The sequence below is a fragment of the Rhinoderma darwinii genome, chromosome 2 (assembly GCF_050947455.1).
Source record: "Rhinoderma darwinii isolate aRhiDar2 chromosome 2, aRhiDar2.hap1, whole genome shotgun sequence".
Taxonomy (NCBI): Eukaryota; Metazoa; Chordata; class Amphibia; order Anura; family Rhinodermatidae; genus Rhinoderma; species Rhinoderma darwinii.
In genome coordinates, this window is record NC_134688.1 from 124,505,190 (window position 1) to 124,529,460 (window position 24,271).

The following is a 24,271-nucleotide window of genomic DNA, read 5'->3' on the forward strand; positions in this document are numbered from 1 at the left end:
CTGTAAATATCACTTCCATTGAATAGCTTCATATTGATATAAAGTTAGCAATTTCATCAGGAAGACTTTTTTGTTCTTTTCTGTATAACACTGAAGTCAATAGTGTGACAGATCGAAACACTTATCTTTTGATGCATTCGTAAACAAAATAATTCCAAAGTGCAAGACACCACTGATAGAGGGTCATGGGATCAAATGGGTAGGGTATGTTGAAATCCAAAATGCTTAAATCATTCCCCCCCCCCTCCCCCATCAACACCATGTTCTTCAGATTTTGATCTGTTGTCTATGGCCTGCCCAAAAGGAGCCATCACACACTAGAAAAAAAACAGTGCCGAGTCCGCCGATTTTGGCGGTATCAATAGAATATCGTATCTTTGTGGGGTCACCTGACTTACAACATGCCCCATCCTTTGCTCCCACAGGAGACAATTCACTACCATTCGTGTCTGGGTTTTGAATTATTCCCCTCTGCCCATTGAAATGGTTGGGAGAAATAACTGAATGGCCACCTTAAAGATGACCGAACACCTTCAATAGCCGTTTACCAAACGTTTGTTCAGACGACAGCTATTCCCCACAACCCCCCCCCCCCCCATACACATGCACACTCGGTTCAGCACAGTGTGCATGTGTACTCAATTGTGAGTGGGGAATAAGCCGCTGCCAGACTCTTCTAGCGGTGGCTTATCTCCCTTAAAAATAAAGGTTCCGGCATGTTGCAATGCAACATGTCCAACCCTTTTTTCCCCCCGACACCTGCTGAACATCTAAGGCTGTGTTCACATCAGCGTTGCCCTTCCGTTGAGGGGTTCGGTCGCAGGTTTCCATCGGTTTAACCCATCAACGGAAAGGCAAACAAACCTTAGCTTCCGTTTCCCTCACCATTGATCTCAATAGTGACGGAAACGTTGCTAAATGTTTCCGTTTGTCCCCGTTGTGACAGGGTTCCGTTCTTGATGGAACCAGTAGTGCAGTAGACTACTCTATTGGTTCCGTCAAAACGACGGAACCCTGTCACAACGGGGACAAACGGAAACCATTAGCTAGGTTTCCATCACCATCGAGTTCAATGGTGAGGGAGACGGAAGATAAGGTTTCAGTTTGCCTTTCCGTTGAGGTGTTAACTCATGGAAACCTCAGACGGAACCCCTCAGCGGAAAGGAACGCTGATGTGAACACAGCCTTAGTGATGTCTTACAACCCGTCTTCCTCCATGTGTAGGCATCAGGTATTAAATAAAATGTACATCCATGATTTCAACCTGAAATATTCTGTCTCCATTTTCAGACAACAGAAAAAGTCTAATTTAATCCTTGTATCCTTCATATGAAAACAATGGCAAACGTAGAGTTAATTCGACAAGACATAGAAGCCGCATCACTGCTTCACAAAAAGATAGTTCACCTTTCTACCGTAATTGCAAAGTAAAATGTCTAAAAATATTTCAAGGATGAAGATTCGTTATTCAGTGGTAGAATAAGAAAAACAGGCTCTGCGCAACAAATTACCCTGCATCTGCCTTCAAAATAACCCAACACATTTATGTGGAAACTGAATGAATTCTAGTCACTCCTGCAACCACATACTCTACTTAGATTTTCCAAAAACAGAAATAGTAAATAGAATTTTGACAACTTGGAAGATTATCATTTGTCGCCATATTGGCTATAGAGAGAAAAGCGTAACTGCATTTGACACTAGTGTCTTACAAAGAAGTTAAAAAAGTGTGAAAGCCAGCGCTTAAAGGGGAACTTAACCATCAGTCTGTAGCAGGCCGAACACTAGTGATTTGAACAGCAGAAAAATGAACGGAATGACTGAGCTGACAAGACTCCCATTATGGACATCAATACCATTTAAAACGACTAAACGCTGATCGATCTCTACCTATGTCTATGACTGGGCGGACCAAGAGCATAATTGAGGAGCAGTGGGGGTACTGCTCTGCCATTCATTATGAAAGATTTCTCACATAAAAAAGCAACTATACCAGAACGAAGACAATAATATCCAACAGTCAAATTTCTTCCTCCTGTCAGTGTATAAAGGCCCATTTACACAAAAACTATTTCTTAACCTGCCTACGGATGGGTTGGTCATTTCCCTAGAAACAATCATCGTACAAATAGGAGGTAGAATTGGGGTTAGGAGTCAACCCACTGGTCTCCTTCATGTATCCTGTTTTGGCCATTTACACTTTGCAATAATCAATACAAAATGCTTGGAAAAAACTAATCGCAACAATTATTATGGGTAAAGGAGCCTTTACAATTACCGATGACAAATCTGCTGTTATGGATGACAAAAACAAGAATCACGATCACTTATAATATTTCTATATTACTGTGAAGGTTAATGTTATCTACTAGTGCCTGGAGAAAGCATATAGTGTTCCTCAATAGAAATGGTGAGAAGTTTAGAGAAATCACTGCCTCCACCATCACTACTTTAATAGTGATCATAAAAGACGTGTATGTGATCGTAGGTGCTCTGTATCTGAATTTCACTCATATATTAGCTGTAGCTTGGTGACATAACGTTTATATGGCTACTGCTAGGGAGGGGCTAGGGTAGTGATCTACAAAAGGGATTGCTGACAGGAAGTCCAGAAAAATGTCCTCATCCAATCACTACTTTATCTTGCATTTCTCAAAACATTTAGGCCACTTGCAGACGGCTGTAATATGGTCACAATTGCCAGACCATACCTCACTTGTACTGAGCCAGAGGTCACCATATATGATCTTATGGGGATCTAAGTCAGTTCAGTAGGACTGCAGGATGTCCAGGCATTGTGACCATAATATAGATGCGAATACGTGCCCTATTACAACCTTCATTTTAATGGCATCACATTCAGATTCCATCACTAGAACACTTCTCACGCCTTTGAGAACGATCAAATAAAAAAAGTCCTATATTGCTGCATTAAGCAACATGAAGAATATACAGCTAGAATTTGATATAGAATCAACAACACGTTTTTTGTCACACACTGAATTCTATGAGTTTTGTTAAACTCTTGCTTTTGACATAGGAGCGAAAAATGATAAATCTTGTTTAAAGGGGGAAGGGGAGAATTTTTTCCTTCTCTGTTATGATAAGGGACACAGCATTACATAACAGGCTGATAAAAGGCATCTGGGAATAGTTGATGGAAAGTCCCTAGAGCCATCAAATGCAGCATTCATTTGGCAAGTATCTGCAGTAGAAGAAAATAAGAGGATCTGTAAGCTGAATACAAATCGAATGACTTCAAGTAATGTATGCCAAGCACATGTTAAAAAATGACAGAGAAAAGGCGCTGGTAAATACAGAAAAAACGGTCTTATTTTAGATTAAAAACAATATTTGGGTCACGGTAAACTTTCCGCATAGTAAATAATAAATTCTTAGAGTAAATCATTAATACAGGTCATCAAAAATACCTAGAAACGTAACTCTATGATGGAGATTAGAAATTCTTTTAGTTTAACATTCATGTCTTCATGAATTTTGAAGCTTCCTAGACAGTTATTAGTTACTGGGTTCCCATCATTAATGCATCTAAATCTGCAATGATCTGCAGCAGAATTACACTTCATAAAATGCCCCATGTACACGGCCGTATTTAGGAACTGTTACACAGATCCCTAAGGCCAAATTCACACTATGCGTATTACGTGCGTATTTCCATGCGGCAAATCCGCAGTGGAATACAGTACCAGCAAAGTAAATAAGATTTCAAGACATCTCAGCTACACGTTGTAGTTTTTTTTTTAATTTACTTTAAAATCCACAGCATGTCAATTTATCTTGCATTTTCTCTATGGACCCATACTGTACTTCCAATATTACACTAAGACACAAAATTTCTTCTTTTAGATTCTGTAAGAGAAAGCCGATCAGAAACGAAGTGGCTAAGCTTTTACCCAGGCGCTTCTTCATTTTAGCGATCGGTGGGGGTCTCCGTGCTCGGACATGTCAGAAGTTTGTTGAAAGTTTAGTTACCCTTTAAGAATATTAAAAGGCACATCATTTTTTTCTCTTTTAAGGTAAAACGTTATGTCACATTAAAGGGATGGGCTACATCGGAGAATCCCCAATTCTCATATTGGTCCGCTGAACATAAGCTTATTTTAGGTTGTTCCACTGTTCAAGGGAATCTGGCAGCAACAGTTCGATTCCTGTGCAGTGCCACCATAGGGAAAATTAAGCAATACATGGTGCCCAATGAAATCCATGGACTGTCCGTATAATGGGGAGCGAGAAACTACCTTTTTTAGCCACTTCCCACTTAAAGAGGCTCTGTCACCACATTGTAAGTGCCCTATAAACCTACATAAGGAGATGGGCGCTATAATGTAGGGGACAGCAGTGCTTATTATTTAGAAAAATTATCTATTTTTACCACGTGACTAGCGATTTTAGCTTTATGTTAATTACTTTCTTAATGCCCAACTGGGCGTGTTTTTACTATTGACCAAGTGGACGTTGTAAAGGAGTGTATGACGCTGACCAATCATCATCATACACTTCTCTCCATTAATTTACTCCGCGCATAGTGACACTGCGTTGTTCGCTATGTGCTGTCTTATACTGACAAATTAACGTTACTGAAGTGTCTTGACAGTGAATAGACATTCCTTCCAGCTAGGACGGGATGTCTGTTCACAATCCCGACACTTCAGTAAAGTTTTTGTGGTAATTACAGCAGAGCAAGCGCAATCTCGCGCGATCACACTGTAAATGACAGGTTACAGAAAGATTACGCTTTGCTCTGCTGTAAGTACCACAGAAACGTTACTGAAGTGTCGGGATTGTGAATAGACATCCCGTCCTGGCTGGAAGGAATGTCTATTCACTGTCAAGACGCTTCAGTAACGTTAATGTGTCAGTATAAGACAGCACATAGCTAACAACGCAGTGTCACTATGCACTGAGTAAATGAATGGAGACAAGTGCATGACGCTGATTGGTCAGCATCATACACTCCTCTTTACAACGCCCACTTGGTCAATAGTAAAAACACGCCCAGTTGGGCATTAAGAAAGTAATTAGCATAAAGCTAAAATCACTAATAAAGTGGTGAAAACAGATAGTTTTTCTAAATAAAAAGCACTGCTGTCACTTACATTATAGCGCCGATCTCCTTATGTAGGAGATAGGGTACTTATAATGTGGTGACAGAGCCTCTTTAAACTAATTAATTAAAGGGGACCGGTCATGTTGAACATGCAGTATGATCTTCTAGCAGTATGTTATAGAGCAGGAGGAGCTGAGCAGATTGTTTTGTGGGAAAAGATTCAGTAGAAGGCTTCGTTCACATCCGCGTCAAGACTACGTTCATGGGTTCAGTTGGAGCTTTCTGAATAGCGCAATAGACTACGGTATTGATTCTGTCAAAACGACGGAACCCTTACACAACGGTGACAAACGGATCAGTCACCATTAAAATCAATGGTGATGCAAAAGGAAACCTATGGTTTCCGTTTGTTTCAGTTTGGATTCCGTTCATGGGTTCCCCTGACGGAAAGCTCAGACGGAACTCATGAATCCCGACGCAGATGTGAATGAAGCTTAACTTGCATTTTATTCACTTATATCACTGCTCATTCTGGGCTTAGGAGTCCAATGGGTGGTCCTAATGAAAGATTGACATCTATCTCTGAATGTATACGAATACTGGGAAGGCTGTCAATCATTTAGGAGGACCACTCACTGGACCCCTAAGCATTGAAAGAGCAAGGATTGAAATTCATAAAATAGAAGTTATACCAAATCTTTTCCCACAAAAATATATATAAATAAATCTGCACAGCTCCTCCTGCTCTATAACATGCTGCCGGCAGATCGGAGATAATTTTCAACACAAGATGTTCTGAATTATGGAATCCTCTCTAACCCAGAATATTTGAAAAACAGAATTTTAAACACACACACATACATACATACATACATACATACATTACATATATATACATACACACGCAGCACCACTACTGCAAAGTGTGAACCTACCATAATTTAAGAAGGAATTGGGCACTGTAACTAATGGTAAACCTACATTTTAAAAAATCCGAAAAGGTTTTCTGATTTTGAACTGCATTATAATATGGCATGTGTAACAATAGGTTGTGTCGTTTCCAAGGAAGCATGAAAGTCTAGGATTTAGACATTTCCATAAATCCCCGAGCAGAGTAAGAAAAAAATTAAATAAACACACTAGACAACAAGCATGCCAGCTTTCACCAGAAATCTAAAACGTGGTGGGCTTACTGCTCTCTTATCAAGGATCACTCTTTATTAAACAAGTGCTAACATTCAATTTATATTTTCACATATACATGAATGTGTATCTATAAAAGTGTACTGGATATATACATACATATCCTATGCTAGATAACCGTACATACAATTAGAAGGGCTTTGCACAACCTCTATACTTTATTAAATAAAGAGGTTTGTGTTAATACTCAACCATGCCCATATATTGCATTATATAGCTATAAAAACTGACAATATCTGATAAATAATGATCTACCAAGCCACAAAACGCGTAAAAACCAGCTGGTTTTACATCTCTGAAATGCCTTAAACTGAGGCTTTAAAGAGGCTCTGTTACCACATTACAAGTGCCCTATCTCCTATATAAGGAGATTGGCACTGTAATGTAGGTGACAGCAGTGCTTTTTATTTAGAAAAACGATCTATTTTAAACCACTCTATGAGCGATTTTTAGCTTTATGCTAATGAGCTTCTTAATGCCCAAGTGGGCGTGTTTTACTTTAGACCAAGTGGGCGTTGTACAGAGGAGTGTAAGATGCTGACCAATCAGCATCATGCACTGCTCTCCATTCATTTACACTGCACTAGCGATATAGTTATATCGTTATGTGCAGCCACATACACAAACACTAACATTACTGTAGAGTCCTGATAATGAATATACATCACTACCAGCCTGGACGTGATGTTTATTCAGAATCCTGACACTTCTGAATCTTTTCTGTGAGATTCCAGCAAGGCAAGAGTAATCTTGCGAGATTACGATGTAACCTGACATTTCAAACGAAATTTCGCTTGCCTTGCTGGAATCTCACAGAAAAGATACAGAAGTGTCAGGATTCTGAATAAACATCACGTCCAGGCTGGTAGTGATGTATACTCATTATCAGGACACTGCAGTAATGTTAGTGTTTGTGTATGTGGCTGCACATAACTATATCGCTAGTGCAGTGTAAATGAATGGAGAGAAGTGTATGACGCTGATTGGTCAGCGTCATACACTCCTCTGTACAACGCCCACTTGGTCTAAAGTAAAACACACCCACTTGGGCATTAAGAAACTCATTAGCATAAAGCTAATAATCGCTCATAAAGTGGTTTAAAATATAGTTTTTCTAAATAAAAAGCATTACTGTCCTCTACATTACAGCGCCGATAATCTTATATATGAGATAGGGCACTTATAATGTGGTGACAGAGCCTCTTTAAAGGCTATGTACACCTTTGAATATACATTTTTTTTTATTTACTTAAAACAGCGTAGAGCAACTTTGTAAGTTGTTTGTATTAATTTTTTTTTACTTTTTCAGATACAGCTTCTATGTGTACTGGATACATAGAAGTTGTATCTGGCATTGAAACCTGAATCAGTCAGGTCAGCGGGACTGACTGCTTTGGTGACAGCGGGTCTGACAAACAGGATCCAGCTGTTATCAATCACATATAAGTTCTTTAACAAAATCGCCTGTGTGACTGCACCCAAATGGAATCTATTGTCAGAAAATGATTATTAAACCATATTGTAGTTTCAACATTAACCAATGATTACTCACAATAGGCTAAACTTCCTGATTTGTAGACATAACTTTTCAGCTCGCACTGTGTACAGTGAAGACAGGGGCAGCAGTTATCTTATCACAGGGCAGTATTACAATGCAATGTAACAGCACTAAAGCTGGAGCCAGATAACACAGGATTACGCCACTGATAATAGGTGATGAGGACAACTCTGCTCCTTCCTGCTCCCTGCCCATCCCTGCCCAGTGACCGATACATTTCACAAAGCATGCCCACAACACATGCCCAAAATGAATGTTGTTTTTGGAGTTCAGTCAAGTGCCTGCTGTAAAGCAAATCAAGCAAGATGGCTGCCCCCATAACCATATAGGGGCAGACTTACTAATGCTGTCTAATATTAATATAGCATAAATTTAGACCAGACAGAAAACGCACCAAATTTACCAGTGACCATAAATTTGGTGTAGCTTGCTAAACATGTCAGACATGTTTCTCTTTTGTATACCACCTCTTAGTTTACGACTGGTTTTGCCCATGGCAGTGCATTTTAATATTAAAGCAATAAATCCCCTTTAAGTATAGCACAATAATCTATATTTGCACTGAATTGAGAGAATACAGACTGCAGTAAACAGCCTATATGCTGAAAAGCAGGAGCAAGCAGATGTCTCATGTTATAGGTCAATCTTTGGTGCAGTTTCTCTGCTGTCCGCTTTTATTACAGAGGTTTTTCCCTACAAAAGTGTTTTATGACAAGTCAATAGGAAATGTTATAGAATACCGATTAGTGGGCTTTTGCAACTGGAATTGGTCCCAAGAATGAGCCAGTTGTAGTCCCAGCAGCGGGTGGAGAGAAGGATATTTTCCAATAAAAATAAATGTGTGAGATGAAAATTACCAGGCGAGAGTGGCCTGTTCCCTCCACTAGCACCCTGAACTAAAACTTGACTGTTCTTGGGGAAAGGTGGGGGTCCAGGCAGCCAGACCACGAAGGATCAGTGATTTAAGATTTGTCATACAAATATTTGTGGGAAAACCTCTTTTTAATAGGGTTCCATCCATATTAATAAGTATGTAGTGTCCTTTCCATGTCAGCAAGTTCATCGGCTGATCTGCTACTTATTGAAGCCAATAAAATGGTCACTAGTCGGCAGCACATCTCCCCGTGTAAACTGGGTGATGTTGACATGATGGAAATGTATCACGGTGAACGATCGTAGTAACGATTGCTCATCCCCATACATAAACAATCACTACTCCTTGTGAAAGTAACAATCGAGCGCCGATCGACAAGCTGTCTGGTCGATTGGCGCTTGTTTTCACAGCCCACATCGGGCCTTGTAAACTGACCTTATGGCAAGAGAGAAACTAGGTATGTAGCGATGCCGCCAGCAACTGCAAATATGGCCACAGCAGCCTCACAAGTGCCTTATAATTCTGCACACAGCAGACGAGGTTGCCTGGTAATGGTTTGTAAGAAGAAGGCGCCAGTGAGAAGAGTCAGTGCATGATAAAACTTTAGAACTCGTCGCTTACATTCTACCCTAGTTGGACACAGGACATACAGTAGTATACTCTGCAGTGTGCGCGGTGCTCTCCAGGCCTCTAACGTTGTCTTCACACTTGCTCACTGCTGACATGCCTCCCAAGAGTCTGTGGAGAGCAGGGTTCAGCCACCCGTAGGAGGATCATCCCAAGGATGGTGGGCGAATGCAGATCTCTGTCCATGGTCTCATATTAACTCTTGTGGCTAACGGTCAGTGCTCTATTTAGAATACATGAGGCATGTCCAAGTGTCAAATTTGCATGGTGTAAAATAGTTTACTTTAGAGCCACCTGATGCGGTTGTGCAACATTTCTAGTCACTAATGTGACATGTGCTGTACCGTTGCGAATGCTATATACATAAGACAGTTTACAGATGACTCGACCATGACGTGGATGAAGTTAAAAAACAGAGCTTAGCAGCCATCAACTCCGTGCCCTGTGGTGTTCACCATGCCTCACCTCGCCCTATCACTGTGCTGCCAGTGTGAGCACGTCACAATGTGCAGCAGATATTCCAGAATGCCTGCATCCTGCCTCCGCCTGCAAAAAAATGTGCATTCTGGTACAATTATGTTGTGGGCATCATGCAGGCATTATTACGGATTGAGGGCAATATCTGCAGAGGTGAGTCTTCTTTGGAAGAAACATTTATGGCGGTCCGGCCTTGAATGAAGTAAGAGAACATCTACCATCAGAGAAAATGTCACCTGTGAGTCACTGGATGTAATGGTTGTGTATTCTGCATGTGGCTGCGTCTGATTAGTGGGGTTTATTCGCCTGTATTTCCTGCAGCACTGAATTTAGTTTAAAAAGTAATATCCATCCTAAGAGTGTCTTTCAAAGACCCCAGCAATGCCCCTGATAACTTATACACCATTCTTCCCATGGTCTGGTTACAACTTGGTATCAAGTAGATCCCAAGATACAACAGCATATCTAGTTGCTTACCCCCGATCTAAGTCTTACAATAAATAGAAGACCAGGAAGTGACTGCTGCAATTGTGTGAGTCTTTAGGCTGGATTCAGACTCAGAATTTTGCTGCGTTTTAGAAAGCACGGAGGAAAAAAAAAAATACAACCTTTTCGAAAGGCAGAGCAAAAACAGGTTAGACAACTTTTGGCTGCACTACATTTAACGTACATCCTTAGCTGCCTGAGCAATGATTGAGATTTTCCTTTTCTGTAAGGATAGGTACACTTTAAAAATAGTAATGATAATGTGTCCATAAAAACAGAATTTAAGACAGATAATTTTTTGTTTGATAACTTAATCCATGGCATCAAAAGCCTACAACTAGGTTTGGTTTCCGCATTAAAAACACACAACTACTGTACAGTACACGTGAGTGGCGTTCAAGCCCATTCACACGTGAAGGAAAAGATTCAATGCAGATTTTAGGGCATTCTGGGATTTAGGAAATGCTACAGATTTAAGATGTTGCAAATATGCTGCAGATTCCACTGTTTGTAACTCAAAGGGTTAAATCCACATGGAACACCTACAGATTTTGCTGTGTGTTCATAGCAAAATCTGCAGCAAAAAATAACTGCCATGTCTGAATGCAGCCCCTTTTTCACATTCTTCTGATGAAAGTCTAAACACTTACAGGCACCCTTCAATATATGGATGTCATTGCAGATAATGTAGCAATTATGTAAAAATGATGTCATCTTAATGTATGGTGGCCATCATAGGTCACTATTTTATTGGTTCTCGTTTGCTGCTATGTTTTGCCTCTCTTATATTTGTAGTTCTTTAATTCTGTGATTAGAAAGATAGAAGCTGCCATAGCTCAGCTCAAGGTTATTTTTCCACAAATAAGTAGAAGAAACTTGACCTTTTCATTTGTATGTGTTTTTCTTGTGTCCCTGAGTAATTCCTTTCAAACAGTAGATCTTTACTTAGAGTACACATGTTATCTTACAGGCTCTCTCTGGGATTTCTCCGCCTGTCACTTCACAAGACTGGCAGCTCGCCCAAGCCTTTTTCTTCACAAGTTCTTTTATGTAGACCTTAAATGTTACAGAAACTGTCCAAATAATTGAATTTTATTGACTGACCTTATATATTAAAACCAGACCTTGTCAGATAGACTCCAAAACTTTAACCCCTTAAGGCTCAGACCCAATTTTTCAAATCTGACATGTGTCACCTTATGTGGTAATAACTTTGGTATGCTTTCATTAATCCAAGCGATTCTGAGACTGTTTTCTTGTGACACATTGTACTTTATGTTGGTGATAAAATTTGGTTGATATATTCAGTGTTTGTGAAAAATTGCAAAGTTTAGTGAAAATTAGCAATTTTCTATATTTGAATGCATCGGCTTGCTTTTTTTCACAAAACATTTGTATTGGTCTGTGAAAAATAAAATAAAAAAATAATTTTCCAATATGTCGTTTTTGGTCTTATTTTCACAAGGAATAAAATACCCCATTTTGTTGCACAATTTCTCCTGAGTGCGGCAATACCCAATTTGTGGTGATAAACTGCTGCTTGGGCCCATCGGAGGGCTTAGAGGGGAAGGAGCGCTATGTGTTCTTTGGAGATTCGATTTTGCAGGATTTGTTTTAGGGTGCGCATTTGCAGAGTCCCAGAGATATCAGAACAATGAAAACCCACCAGAAGTGACCCCATTTTGGAAACTAGAGGAATGCCTAAGGCAGTGTTCACATCAGTGTCGGCCTTCCGTGAGACCTTTCTGTCAGGGGAACCTATGAATGGAAGGCCCAACGGAAACCATAGCTTCTGTTTGCATTACCATCGATTTCAATGGTAATGCCTCCGTTGCAATTCGTGTCCATTCTGTAAGGTTTCTGTTTTGTTTTTTTAGCGGAAATAATCAACTACGCTATTGTTTCCGCTAAAAAAATGCAAACCGTACGGAACAGAGACAAACAAACCAATTGCAACGGAAGAATTACTATTGAAATCAATGGTAATGCAAACAGAAGCTATGTTTCATTTTGGCTTCTCTTTCATGGGTTCCTCCGACGAAAAGGTCTAACGGAACCCATGAACAGAAGGCCAACACTGATGCGAACAGGGCGTTAAGGGGTGTAGAGATGTTGTGAGCATTTTGACCGGACAGGTATTGTGTAAAAGGTAATGCGCAGCAGATGGTGCAGAGTGAAATTTTTAATTTTCTATACATATTTGCCATTTCAGTGACCGATATATTGTGCCCAGCAATTGCCTCCAGAGAGATACACCCCAGAAATTGTAATGTGGGTCCTCCTGTGTACTGCAATACCCTACTTATGGCTATTATCTCCTGCCTGGGCACACGGCAGGGCTCAGAATGGAAGGACCACCATTTGGCCTACTGGAGCTTTTCTGGTGCCAAGCCATGTATGCAGAGCCCCTGAGGTACCAGTACAGCTGAAACCCCCCGAGAAGTGAACCCATTTTAAAAAATACATCCCCTAAATCCTTCATTTAGAGGTGTAGTGAGCATTTTGGCCCCACTGGTATTGTGTAAAAGGTAATGCGCAGCAGATGGTACAGAGTGAGATTTGCAATTTTCTACACATATATGCCATTTCAGTGACCGATATATTGTGCCAAGCATTTGCCACCGGAGACATACACCCCATAAATTGTAATGTGGGTTCTCCCGGTTACAGCAATACCCTACCTGTGGCTGTTATCTGCTGCCTGGGCACACAACAGGACTCAGAAGGCAAAGAGGAGGTATGCGGCAGGCAGGGGGATAAGCTGTGGAGAGTGCATCAGGGTAAATAAAAGTGGGTAAATTAAATGGGATGTGGATAAATTTAAAAAAAAAACCACTTTAATACAGAACCCTGGTTTTTCGGGACACGTGTAGCATTGATATATTGCATCTCATTTGACCCTTTCCCTACTTGCCAGTTTGAGGAACTTCTCCTGGAAAGTGTTGCCCTGGTACTATGCATGTGGGCTCGCTAAGTACTGGCTTCCTCCCCTTCCTGGTCCCTAAAGATTAGGTTCTTGATAACCACCTCCTGAAATTCCAGGAAAGTTCCCCTCTGGCCTACACATCGATGTAACACTTACGCATTGTACTATGCCATCTGTATGATGTGCACGGCCAGCTTCTTATACCACACCCTTGATTGCCGCATGGCGCTGTACGGCTTCAGGACTTGATCTGATAAGTCCCATGTACCTATTGTAGTCCAGGATGCAGTCTGGTTTGGGGGTGTCTGTACTGGTACCTCGTACTGGTAAATGGATTCTGGTGTGGCCATGTATTGTTGTCAATACAAAGGACATCACTCTTGATTGTGCCCTGCTCTCAAACCTTCTGATTGTTTGCCCAAGCAGTGTCTCCTCAGGAAGGCCTTCCAGATTTTTTTCTAACGGTGATGCATGCCGCAGTACTTCTGGAAGCGAGGCACTTGAAGAGTGGAAAGCTGGTATAAAAATTATCCAGGTAGAGATGGTAACCATGGTCCAGCAGTGGATGCTCCAAATCCCACACAATTTTTCCATTAACTCCCTGTAAGGGGTGGGGAGGCATTCTGGGGACTGAATACTGGTGTCCTTTCCGTCATACACCCTAAAATTGTAAGTATACCCTGATGGTACTCTCACGCAGCTTACACATCTTCACGCCATACCTTGCCCTCTTACTTAGCAGGTACTGGCAGAATCAAAGTCTCCCTTCAAAATGTACCAGGGACTCGTCAATAGAAACACACTTCTCAGGGGTGTATAATTGGGCAAACTGGGCACTGAAAAGGTCTAATAGGGGTCTCAATTTATACAAATGGTCAAAACTAGGGTCTTCTCCGGGTGGTCACTGCTCATTATCAGTATAATGTAAGAAGCGAAGTATTACCTCATAACGCATCCTGGACACGGCCGTGCGGTACATCGGGGTGTAGTATGAGAGATGATGGGATTGGGCATAAAATGATGTGGGGTTCTTTGTGATATACTGTTGGGCATATAAATCCATCTGGGACACCATAAGCCCTACAAAGTCATCAGTGAAAAAGAACTTGAAAAAGTCTATCTCACTGTGCCCGGTCGTGTGAAGTTTGGACCCCGGGCTGCCCTTGTATTTGGGGCTCATAATTGCCTGTTGTGTGGGTCCAAATGGGTTCACATCGCTCAGGGGTTTCAACTGCGACGGGGTCACTTCTCTCAAGGGGTTTCAACTGTGGAGGTGGTCCTGAGGAGTTCCTCCTCTTCACTGGATGAGGTTGATAAATAAAACAGAGTCTCACCATCTGCCGATTTTGCGTCGGAGGCAAGAAATTAATATGCCTCTTCGGCAGTAAATGACTATCGGGTCATATTTTATGTTGTGCTTAGACACGTGTAAAAGGTATGACGTTATTGTTTTGTTTAGGTTTTTACAGAACACTTTTTTTTAAATTCTATTAGTTTTTATATATTTTTTTCGTTTTATAGAACAAAAAAAAAAAAGATAGTTTTAGAGAAAAAGTAGACTTCGCTGATACTAAACCTAACTAGGGCGAGGGTTCCTAACACTAAACCTAACTAGATTTAGTGTGATCTTCCCTGACGCGAAATCTAACTACGGCGATGATTCCCTGACACTAAACCTAAATAGACTATTCTGAACTTCCCTGACACTAAACGTAACTATGGTGACTGATTCCGGACACAAATTTTTAAAGGGTCACCTTTTTTTTCCATTTTATAATATTTTTCTTTTGTCGTTTTCTAATAAAAAAATAACCCCAGGGACCAAAAGATGTGGCCCTGGAGGCTAGTAAGTGGTCAGTGACAGAGATCACGGACCACAAATGTGGAGGTGACAGGGGGACACAAGTAGAACAGAAGGAGGAAAGGGAGTAGGAGATCAGGAGTGGGAAGTGAAGTAGGATGGAGGAATTGACGATCAGCAACAAAAAATGCATTAGTACAAGTTTACTATCACAGCAACAGCTCCTAAGACCCACTCTGATCGACTATCTAAACCCAGGGAAGTTCAGGGCGGGTGCAGGCGTTAACGTCGCTATTGGACAGCTGTCACCGACTAACCAATAGCGGCAGTCGCAGAGGCGAGACCACCATGATTGTTCCCCGGGTACTGAGCTATGATAGCCTGCTGTCCGATAAAGTTATCACAGTTCATAGATAGAGGGGGAGAATGGCGACGCATTAAAGCCACGACGTACTATTACTGAACGGAGTGTGAATGATGCGCTCAGCTTGTTGTAATAGTAGGGTGGAGCGTGAATGGGTTAAAGAGGTTTTCCAGGGTTAGAAAAACATGGTGGCTTTCTTTCAGAAAGAAAACCACACCAAGTTGTGTCTGGAATTTGAACTCCGCTCTATTGAAGTGAATTGGGCTGAGCTGAAATACCAAACACAACCTGTAGACAGGTGTGGCACGGTTTTTAGAAGAAAGCTCTTATGTTTTTCTAACCCTGTATATGTGAGGGGCAGCACTGGACTTGGGTTTAGTCTGAGGGGCAGCGTTGGATTTGGGTTTCCTTAGGCCCACTAAAGGAAAGTATTATGTTTGGCCACCCTCCATCTATGTAGAACCAGAGTCCACTTTTAATTTTATTGTAATCTTTTTGTTACATTGCACACAGGACATATCATCGATAAGGTCTATTAGATTACTTGTGAATCCACAAAAAACAGACCCAAGTGACAAGCGATTGGCTCCAAGGTCCCCTCCACTACAAATGGGGTTGTCTTCTGTGGGACCTTTGACTCCTTGTTATATTACGGGCCCATTTATGTGTCAGAGTCTTTATCCACTGTTTGATCCTCCAATCCTTTGGCGCTCTGGTGGGCCAAAAGCACACTGCTGAGTAGTCTCCACTTATGTAGGAGGAGGCCAAGCGGCCAAATACATAGCTGCTCAAGGTTATAAAGAGTATGAGTAAGGAGTACATTTGTAAAAAAATAAATATTCAAAGTTGCAATCACCCCAGCATATTTTAAAGTCTCAAAACGATCTTTTTTTTACTTGTGCTTGTACTTAAAATGCATCAGTTGTGATATACTGTGGTGCTAAAGTAGTGCATTTTTGCAACATTGCGAGTGATCATGTAGATAAACAATTTTGCTGCCTGGGTTTAATAGATTTATTTTTTTCTACCGCAGTTGTGACAGGGCACCATCTAACCTAGGCTGGCCCCGTGAATGGGACAGTCGCAGAAGTTTCTGCAACAAATCTGCGACGTGTGACTATAGTTCAGGACCCTGCAGAGTTTTCCGTTTTGCCCCTTCCTTGGCACTTATACTGTGATTCAGAGTTTGTATATTAAAAATTGCCAGTTACAGACATCTGTATCATGTGCTGGCTTCTGAGCTGTAGCTGACATTTAGAAAGCAAAGCCTTCTGCTTATAAATAGGATGTTGTCACATTGTCTTTCAGGTGTAAGGTTTAATCATCCGCCATGCGTCCCACTCACAGAATTATCTACATATTTTACTTAAGAGTAACTGCCTCTTCTCCAGAACCGGAGAAAACTAATTATTCTATGCGGACTCATTTGTGTCATATCCTTGATAGATTCATTTTTGTGAAACGCTCAAATAATTTTAGGTAGTCACATTTACAATGTTCACATTTGAATCTCCCGAGTTTAATTTGTGTTCTCTGGAACAATGGGAGACTAGAACACATTATCCATTGATGTCAGATGTGGTCGCAAGTTTCAATATAAAGGATGTCACCTGTGATGTACAATATGTTAGTTTAAAGGCAGACGATCAATTTGTAACTTCTCCTTGGCACTGTATACAGAGTAGATATAATATACCGTGTCTTCCCACAGACTGTTCTCTGTATCCACTAGAGCACACAGTATAATTTCCAGTACCTGACACTATATTGACTACAGTACGTCTTGGGAGCAAGGGCTTTCATCTGAGAAATTTGCAGCTTACATGATATGGCGCCTAGTTGCCATTGTGATATCTAAAATCAGGTTTGCAGACCCCCTCTGCAACATGTGGTAAAACAAACAACTTTCTAGTATGAAGGACCAATGAGGAAAAACACTGCCATACTGTAGAGTCTTGAAATAACACGATGCATTAGAAAATAATTTAATTGATTGAATTCTAAGTGTTGTGTACGCGGTCGCTGACCTCCAACATGCTGTAGTTACCGGCAGTCGCGACCGTGAGACACGGAGGGCCTGTCAGCATCTCCCTCCCAGGAGACGCCAACACGCGTGGCTCTACGCTCATGCCTCTAGGGTGCGAATGTCCCTGGCCTTAAAGGGCCAGCGCACGCGCACCAACAAATGTTCCCTAACCTATCCCCTTTCCTCCTGGACTATATAAAGGGCTCTGCCCTTCCACTCCTTGCCTGAGCGTTGTTGTTGTATTCCCATATTAGTCTAGCAAATGGTCCCTTAGTTGTATCCTGCTCACAGTGTTCCCATATCCTGTAACTGTGCTGGTTCCTGAGCTGTTTCTAGTGCTGGAGTCGTTTTGTCATCTGACACGTCAAGCATTATCTGTGCCAAGTGTCTACTACACCACGTGCCTGCTTCTCCAAGTATCTGCCAGATCATCTTCCCAGGTACTCTACCCCAGAGACCGTTACTGACTGCTGTTTTGGCCAGTTGCTACTCCGCTACGGCGGAGCGGCCTAGTGGGTCCACATACACCACAGGAATGACACTAAGGAAGTTAAGTGCTAACCAAATGGCACCTAATGGTCATGGTCTATGTAGTTGGACTGGTCGGTGTTAAGTGACAACACCAAAACCAAGAAGAAAGTCTTGTCATCGCAAAGTGATGTACGCTTACTGGTTATATAGTGGCCTTTATCCTCAGTTCCAGGATATAGGTTGTAGCTAAGTCATTAAGCATTTTTTATATTTTTATATTCAGGAATTCTCTTTTGTGGAAATTTGATATTGCTGGTCTACTCATTAGGTGTGAATACTTTTTAATTATTACAGCAATAGTCAATGACAGAGAATATTATGAAATTAATGCTACTCATGCCAAATAATAAATGCACACTTGGGTGAAAATCTTGAACATATGTATATACAGATTTATATTTTACAATACAGTTTGAAGACACAGGGTTGAGAACCACAATAATGCCTTAGGAAGAATTGTAAGCGTTACTGGCTAATGAAGAACATACGGTCTACTACCCCCACTTCCTTTCTTTATATTTGGTACTTACAATAGGTTGTTTTGTAATGTCTACTAGATCTTTAATGTTGTAATACTGATGCTTTTCAAAAGCAGAAAACAGCATGTCCAAAACCTGCTGCTTGTCCGCCCGTGCACGCTTTCCATCGTCTTTTTTCTTCTTCTCGTATTCAATCTGCACAAAAGACAGACAAGAAAAAAGTTATATACATATACACACACACAAAATACATAATTTTTTTTTTACCAGTTATATGTTCATTTTAAATAGGTTACTGCTAACAGTTTATGGTATAGTTTTTTTTTTACACTATATTATTCGATATCTATTTAAGTAGGAGTATCTGTAGAAATTGGTGCTTTAACTACAATGTGTTCCATAACACCAAAAGCCCCCATAGGAATCTATATAGTGTAACGCACAGACACATTTAAAGAGGGTTGTCTGCTTTTTTGTTAGCAGGGTGCCCTGAAAATAAGCGGATCGTAGGTTGTCCTGCTGCTAAGACTCCTCACAATCAGGTGTAATCTGCAGGAAACCCAGCAGCAATCATGTAATTCCCTGCAGCTCCACTGCAAGGGAAATCGTGCCCGCTGAAATTACATACTGCCCATACCTGTAATGCACAGATGTGCTGGCTCCTCCAGACTGGAGACGCTCTGTGCGCCCACTCCCTGCTCTAGCCAATTGGAGGTGTCGAATGAGGGCCCCACATCTATTAACTTGGAATGCCCAAATAGAGCATTTGAAGATGGGTTTTCTAAATTAGACAATTCCTTTAAAGGGAATGCGTCATCAGTGAACAACTTGTTGTTTAAAACTTTTATGCAAACATATTTTAGGAATCTTTGGTGATTTATTTTCCATGTTACTACCTGTATTTTAAAAAATGTAAAAAAAAATCTGAAATTGTGCAGTTTTCATACTGGCCAGTGAGCCACATAATGGACAGACACTTCCTGTTCTGTAGAGATCACTTCTCAGCAGTTATCTCATTATCATCCCAGGCAGGATTACAATGAAAGGTAACACCTCTATTATAAAGTTGGAGGCAGAAAATACAGGACTCACCATTCACAAAAGGTGATTGTCACAGCTCACCTCCTAGCTCTCCCTGCACAATGATTTCTGCACTGGTCGAAGAGCATGCTCACTACACTTTGCCATAAAAGTCAATGAACATCTCCAGTCTACAGGTTCCTGTGGTCCTATCTCTAAATGCTGTTAACAGCAACTCAGGAAAGATGGCTGCCCCATAACCAGAAAATAGAATAAAAATAAATGTACAGGCAGAAAATAAAAATTCTACTAGAAAAAACATGTATAAGTATCTGGTTTTAATTAGCACAAAAAAAAATTAGAGGTGGTACATTCCCTTTGATAGAATGAATTTGAATTTTACTACCAATACATAGCGAGGTGCGGGATACGGTAAGAACAGTGCAGGAATAGTATTCAAAAAGGCTGGGACGGTGGTCACACAGTGCAGTTTTAGGCTTTGTTTACATCTACGTATCAGATTCTGACATCTGTCACATGAATAGCGCTGCATGCATTGCTTTTCTTCTGCTCGAAACGATGGGCACCATTTTGAAACCTAATGGACCTCATTATAAGTTATTAGGGGTCTGTCGGGCTCCCGTGTTATCAGTTGTATGACTAATCTGGCACTGCATTGTGACTTCCGTTCTAAAAGGAAACCAGGACACCGAAGTGAACAGAAGTGCCGTCTTTTGCATGCATGCCTGGATGTTAGCTTTTCGTTGCCCCTTTCCTGTCTAAAACCAAGCAGATTTGGCTATACATACATACATACATACATACATACACGCACGCACGTGTTTTTTATTTAGCAGGAAATGTCCTTTCATTAACCATATTTTTCTATAGGTCAGAACACTAACGCAATTCATAATTATATTATTATTCAGACAGATGAAAATCGTAAGGTAGTCAAGGTAATCCACGGTGGGATTTACATTCCCCCTCAAAACATTCTCTAATATTTTGCTAATTTTTAGCACAGTATACACTGTATGATTAATTCTGTGACATTCTCTCTCATAAAGTTACTTGATTATTTATAATAAATACCGGATATCTACTGACATCCATGAAAGTGTAGAGATGTGGCTCAGCCAATGAAGGTTAAGGACAAAAGGTCTATTCATGGAAACAATACCACATTTACATTTGTATTAAACAATTAAATTGAATCCCACACAAGGAATGATGCTCGGTATTATATCAATGTGTGGATGGCAGATGCTCTGGCCGGGAGAAATAACACTGTATCCGAATGGGAGACAAGGACGATGTGGATCCAGCGGAGCTGTAGGTAAAACGGAAACTTGTTCCAAGTTTAATGGACAGTTGTCTTAAAAATGTTCAGGAGCAGTCCAGACGATGTCCTGAGGTGCTTAGGAGAGATGCGCGGGATTTTTGGAGCCTACGCGTTTCAAACGCTTCCTGCGTTCTTAATCAGCCATGATTAAGAACGCAGGAAGCGTTTGAAACGCGTAGGCTCCAAAAATCCCGCGCATCTCTCCTAAGCACCTCAGGACATCGTCTGGACTGCTCCTGAACATTTTTAAGACAACTGTCCATTAAACTTGGAACAAGTTTCCGTTTTACCTACAGCTCCGCTGGATCCACATCGTCCTTGTCTCCCATTCAGTACATCGCGTGCCGACGCGAGGATCCGTGCGGTACTTGAAGTGCAAAGTCTACATATAAAGGTGAGCTGGAGGTTTCGTCTCCCCCTCTTGTTTTCAACACTGTATCCGCTTTATACCATTCCATAGGAGTGAATATATAAAGAATGACGGACACCATGATAGAATTCCATTAAACGTCAACGGGTTCCATCGGGCGCCGTTGGGGGTCTGTCATGCTACATTTGCCACTTCCAGGATTTCGCTGTTCTGCTTCTATGACGAAGCAGAAAAATGGAAAACCAAACAGCTCCGATTTTTGTCAAGCAGTATACGGTTATAGCACATACAAAGGCTGGATAACGAATTAGTTTGCATTACTAAAGACCTAGTTTGGATACCTGTTCTTCGTTCTATCTCACCATTATCCTTGGTGAGATGCAGTAGGTGGCGCCGTGCGTTTTTTTGCGCTTTTCTTCTCCAATAAAAATCAGGTTGGTTTGACAACTTCTGTCCTTAGTGACAGCCAGCACGGTTTTACTTAATTTTTTTTTAAATAAATCAGTATATGTACGACCTTATACATCTAAATGACCCTGAGAAAGGCACCTTTTTAGTTTATACCGCCATGACCAGGTGCTGATTATTTTTGGTCGTCACACATTTGTGGATGTTATTGAGCTCTATTACAATACATAATGTTATCGGAATAAAGTCCAACTTGAGAAACCCTACAATTAAAACATTGTCGCAAGTGGTGTCATTTTTGCACATCCAATAATTTATCCAAATAAATTATACAGATTACCAACCTACGCCATATTTGCATTGCTCAGAGGCTCTGTTATTATTACATTATAGAGAAAACTGCTTTGTAAAAACAAATACAGCCGCTAATTGTAGAAAACTGGCACCCGCTGCCTGACAGCCAGAAGCAAAAAGGGAACATCAGATGAGAAAATCCACAAATATGAAAATAGAAAATGTGCAAGTCGCCTACAAGAAGGAATATATTAATGTGAATGTGATTATGTTTGGAAATGACAAACATTAGGCAGAAAGAGGTGACACGACTATCTAATACAGATATCAATCATCTCAATACAGTTCGGTTGCGTCAATTTGGCATGAAAAGAAAACATTTATAGTGGGCATATTCAAAAGTACCCAGATAGGCACCACATAGCAAAGCTCTGACTTCATGACATCTTATGTATGCAAATGGCCTACATCAACCACTTGCAGCTTCACAGCTAATTGGGGATGGGTGAATAAAAAAAGGATCGCCATGTACGACCGCCACAAGTGATCAGACAATGGTCAGATTCAATGAACTTTATCTTCTGCCTGGATGTCATTTACAAATTCCTCAGAAACCACTGGTGTAGCAGAGCTAAAGAAAGTTATTTTAATGCCAGTAAATCTTTGTCGTACTCACTAATTACAAGATTTTCACCGGACCAAAAAATCGACAGCTCCAGATTTCTTTATATGTAGCACAGATTGCTGAAACGGCATCACTAACTAAACAGGATAATAAAATTAAATTTTCAGAAATCCCCTTTCAGGACATGTTTAGCTGGGGGACCCTATAGGAGACTAAATTCTATATGCTAAAAACGGTACTCTCGTAAACATCGTCCACAATGAATGTCTTGATTTCAATGCTCATCCCTTTCATAATTAGTCCAAAGTAGAAAAAAAAAAATCGAGGCACTCACCGACTTGGCAATGAATTTCTTTTATTCAGGATCTTGGTCTAAATGATGTGGAGTAAGCCTACGGCCGTTTCGTGTGCAAACACGGCCTTGACAAAGCGTGTTTGCATGCAAACCGGCCATAGGCTTACTCCGCATCATTTAGACCAAGATCCTGAATAAAAGAAATTCATTGCCAAGTCGGTGAGTGCCTCGATTTCTTTTTCTACTTTGGATTTCAAGTTGTACGTGCTGTACTAGTTGATGAGCACCCTGTGGGCATGTTGACTGCCGTAATCCATCAGTGTGAATAGTGCCAATGTGAGCCTCCATTCAATTATTAATCTCTGGTTCAATAGTGCCAGCACTTTTTCCTTCTCTCTTTAAACTTTCATAATTAGTTTGGCAAAAAAAAAAAGAAGAAAACTTGCAATATGCCAAATACACCTAATTGGAGACTTGCTGGTGCGATTTTTCTTGGCACTTAGGCCTCATGCACACGACCGTGTTTTTGCGGCCGCAATTCCCCCGAAAATCCACGGGAGAATTGCGGCCCCATTCTTTTCTATGGGGCCGTGCACACGACCGTAGTTTTTGTGGTCCGTGCACGGCCCGGGAGCCCGGACCGCAGAAAGAACGGGCATGTCTTATTACGGCCCGGTTCTGCGGTCCGGGCTCATTGAAAACAATGGCCGCGGCCATGTACATGTCCCGCGATTTGCGGGCGGCCTGCGGCTGACAGTCCGCAGCCGGCCGACCCGAAAATCACGGCCATCCACACGGCTACGGTCGTGTGCATGAGGCCTTACTAGTTTCAAAAAGTGGGCAGGGATTAACAGGAGTGGGTGTTGTGTGCACTTTTTTTTTTTTTACAGATTAATGCGAAAGACAGAAAATGGCGCGAATCTACACCTGCTCATAGCAGTCGTAGATTATATATATTTTTTTACTTTAAAACAATTCATAAGGCACCGAATGTATTTTGAGGTGTTCGCCTTTGAATAAATTTGGTGTAATTCACTCCAAAACACTTTAAGACTGGTATATGACACGTAGTCTTAATAAATCCTATGATTTTCAATTACTCAACATTTTCAAGAACTCTGCTTGCAGTCAGTAAATGGAAACATTGTTTTAATCCAGGAGGGTAAAAGTTAATTGGCTCCTGATGTCCCCATATGTGGCTTCCTGTATACTAGCCTGAAACCTATCACGGCCCTTATGTTTTTAGTAAAACTAGCCGTATCTCCAACTTACCCTGAAGAATATAAGTATATTACAGAGGAAATTAGTTAGGTAAATGATAAGGAGATCTTAGGGTGAAAATAATAACCTTTCCAAAGGATCACTCTATTTAGGACCGTTACTCTGTATGCCCTTCAAGAGGAGATCAACAGGAGATGAATTATTACAGGAAATTTTGAAAAATCACAAGCAGAACTAGGGGGGGGGGGACGACGACTCTTCCTCCACATCTGT

General features: G+C 41.0%; 1 protein-coding gene across 1 annotated transcript in view; it reads right to left on the reverse strand.

The window, feature by feature from the left end:
- GTF2F2 (general transcription factor IIF subunit 2) overlaps positions 1-24,271 on the reverse strand; it is a 174,315-nt gene that overhangs the window by 22,620 nt on the left and 127,424 nt on the right. The window contains exon 8 of the mRNA XM_075850234.1: positions 18,472-18,615. Within this exon, the coding sequence (XP_075706349.1) occupies positions 18,472-18,615 (144 nt within the window). The remainder of the gene's footprint in view (positions 1-18,471; positions 18,616-24,271) is intronic.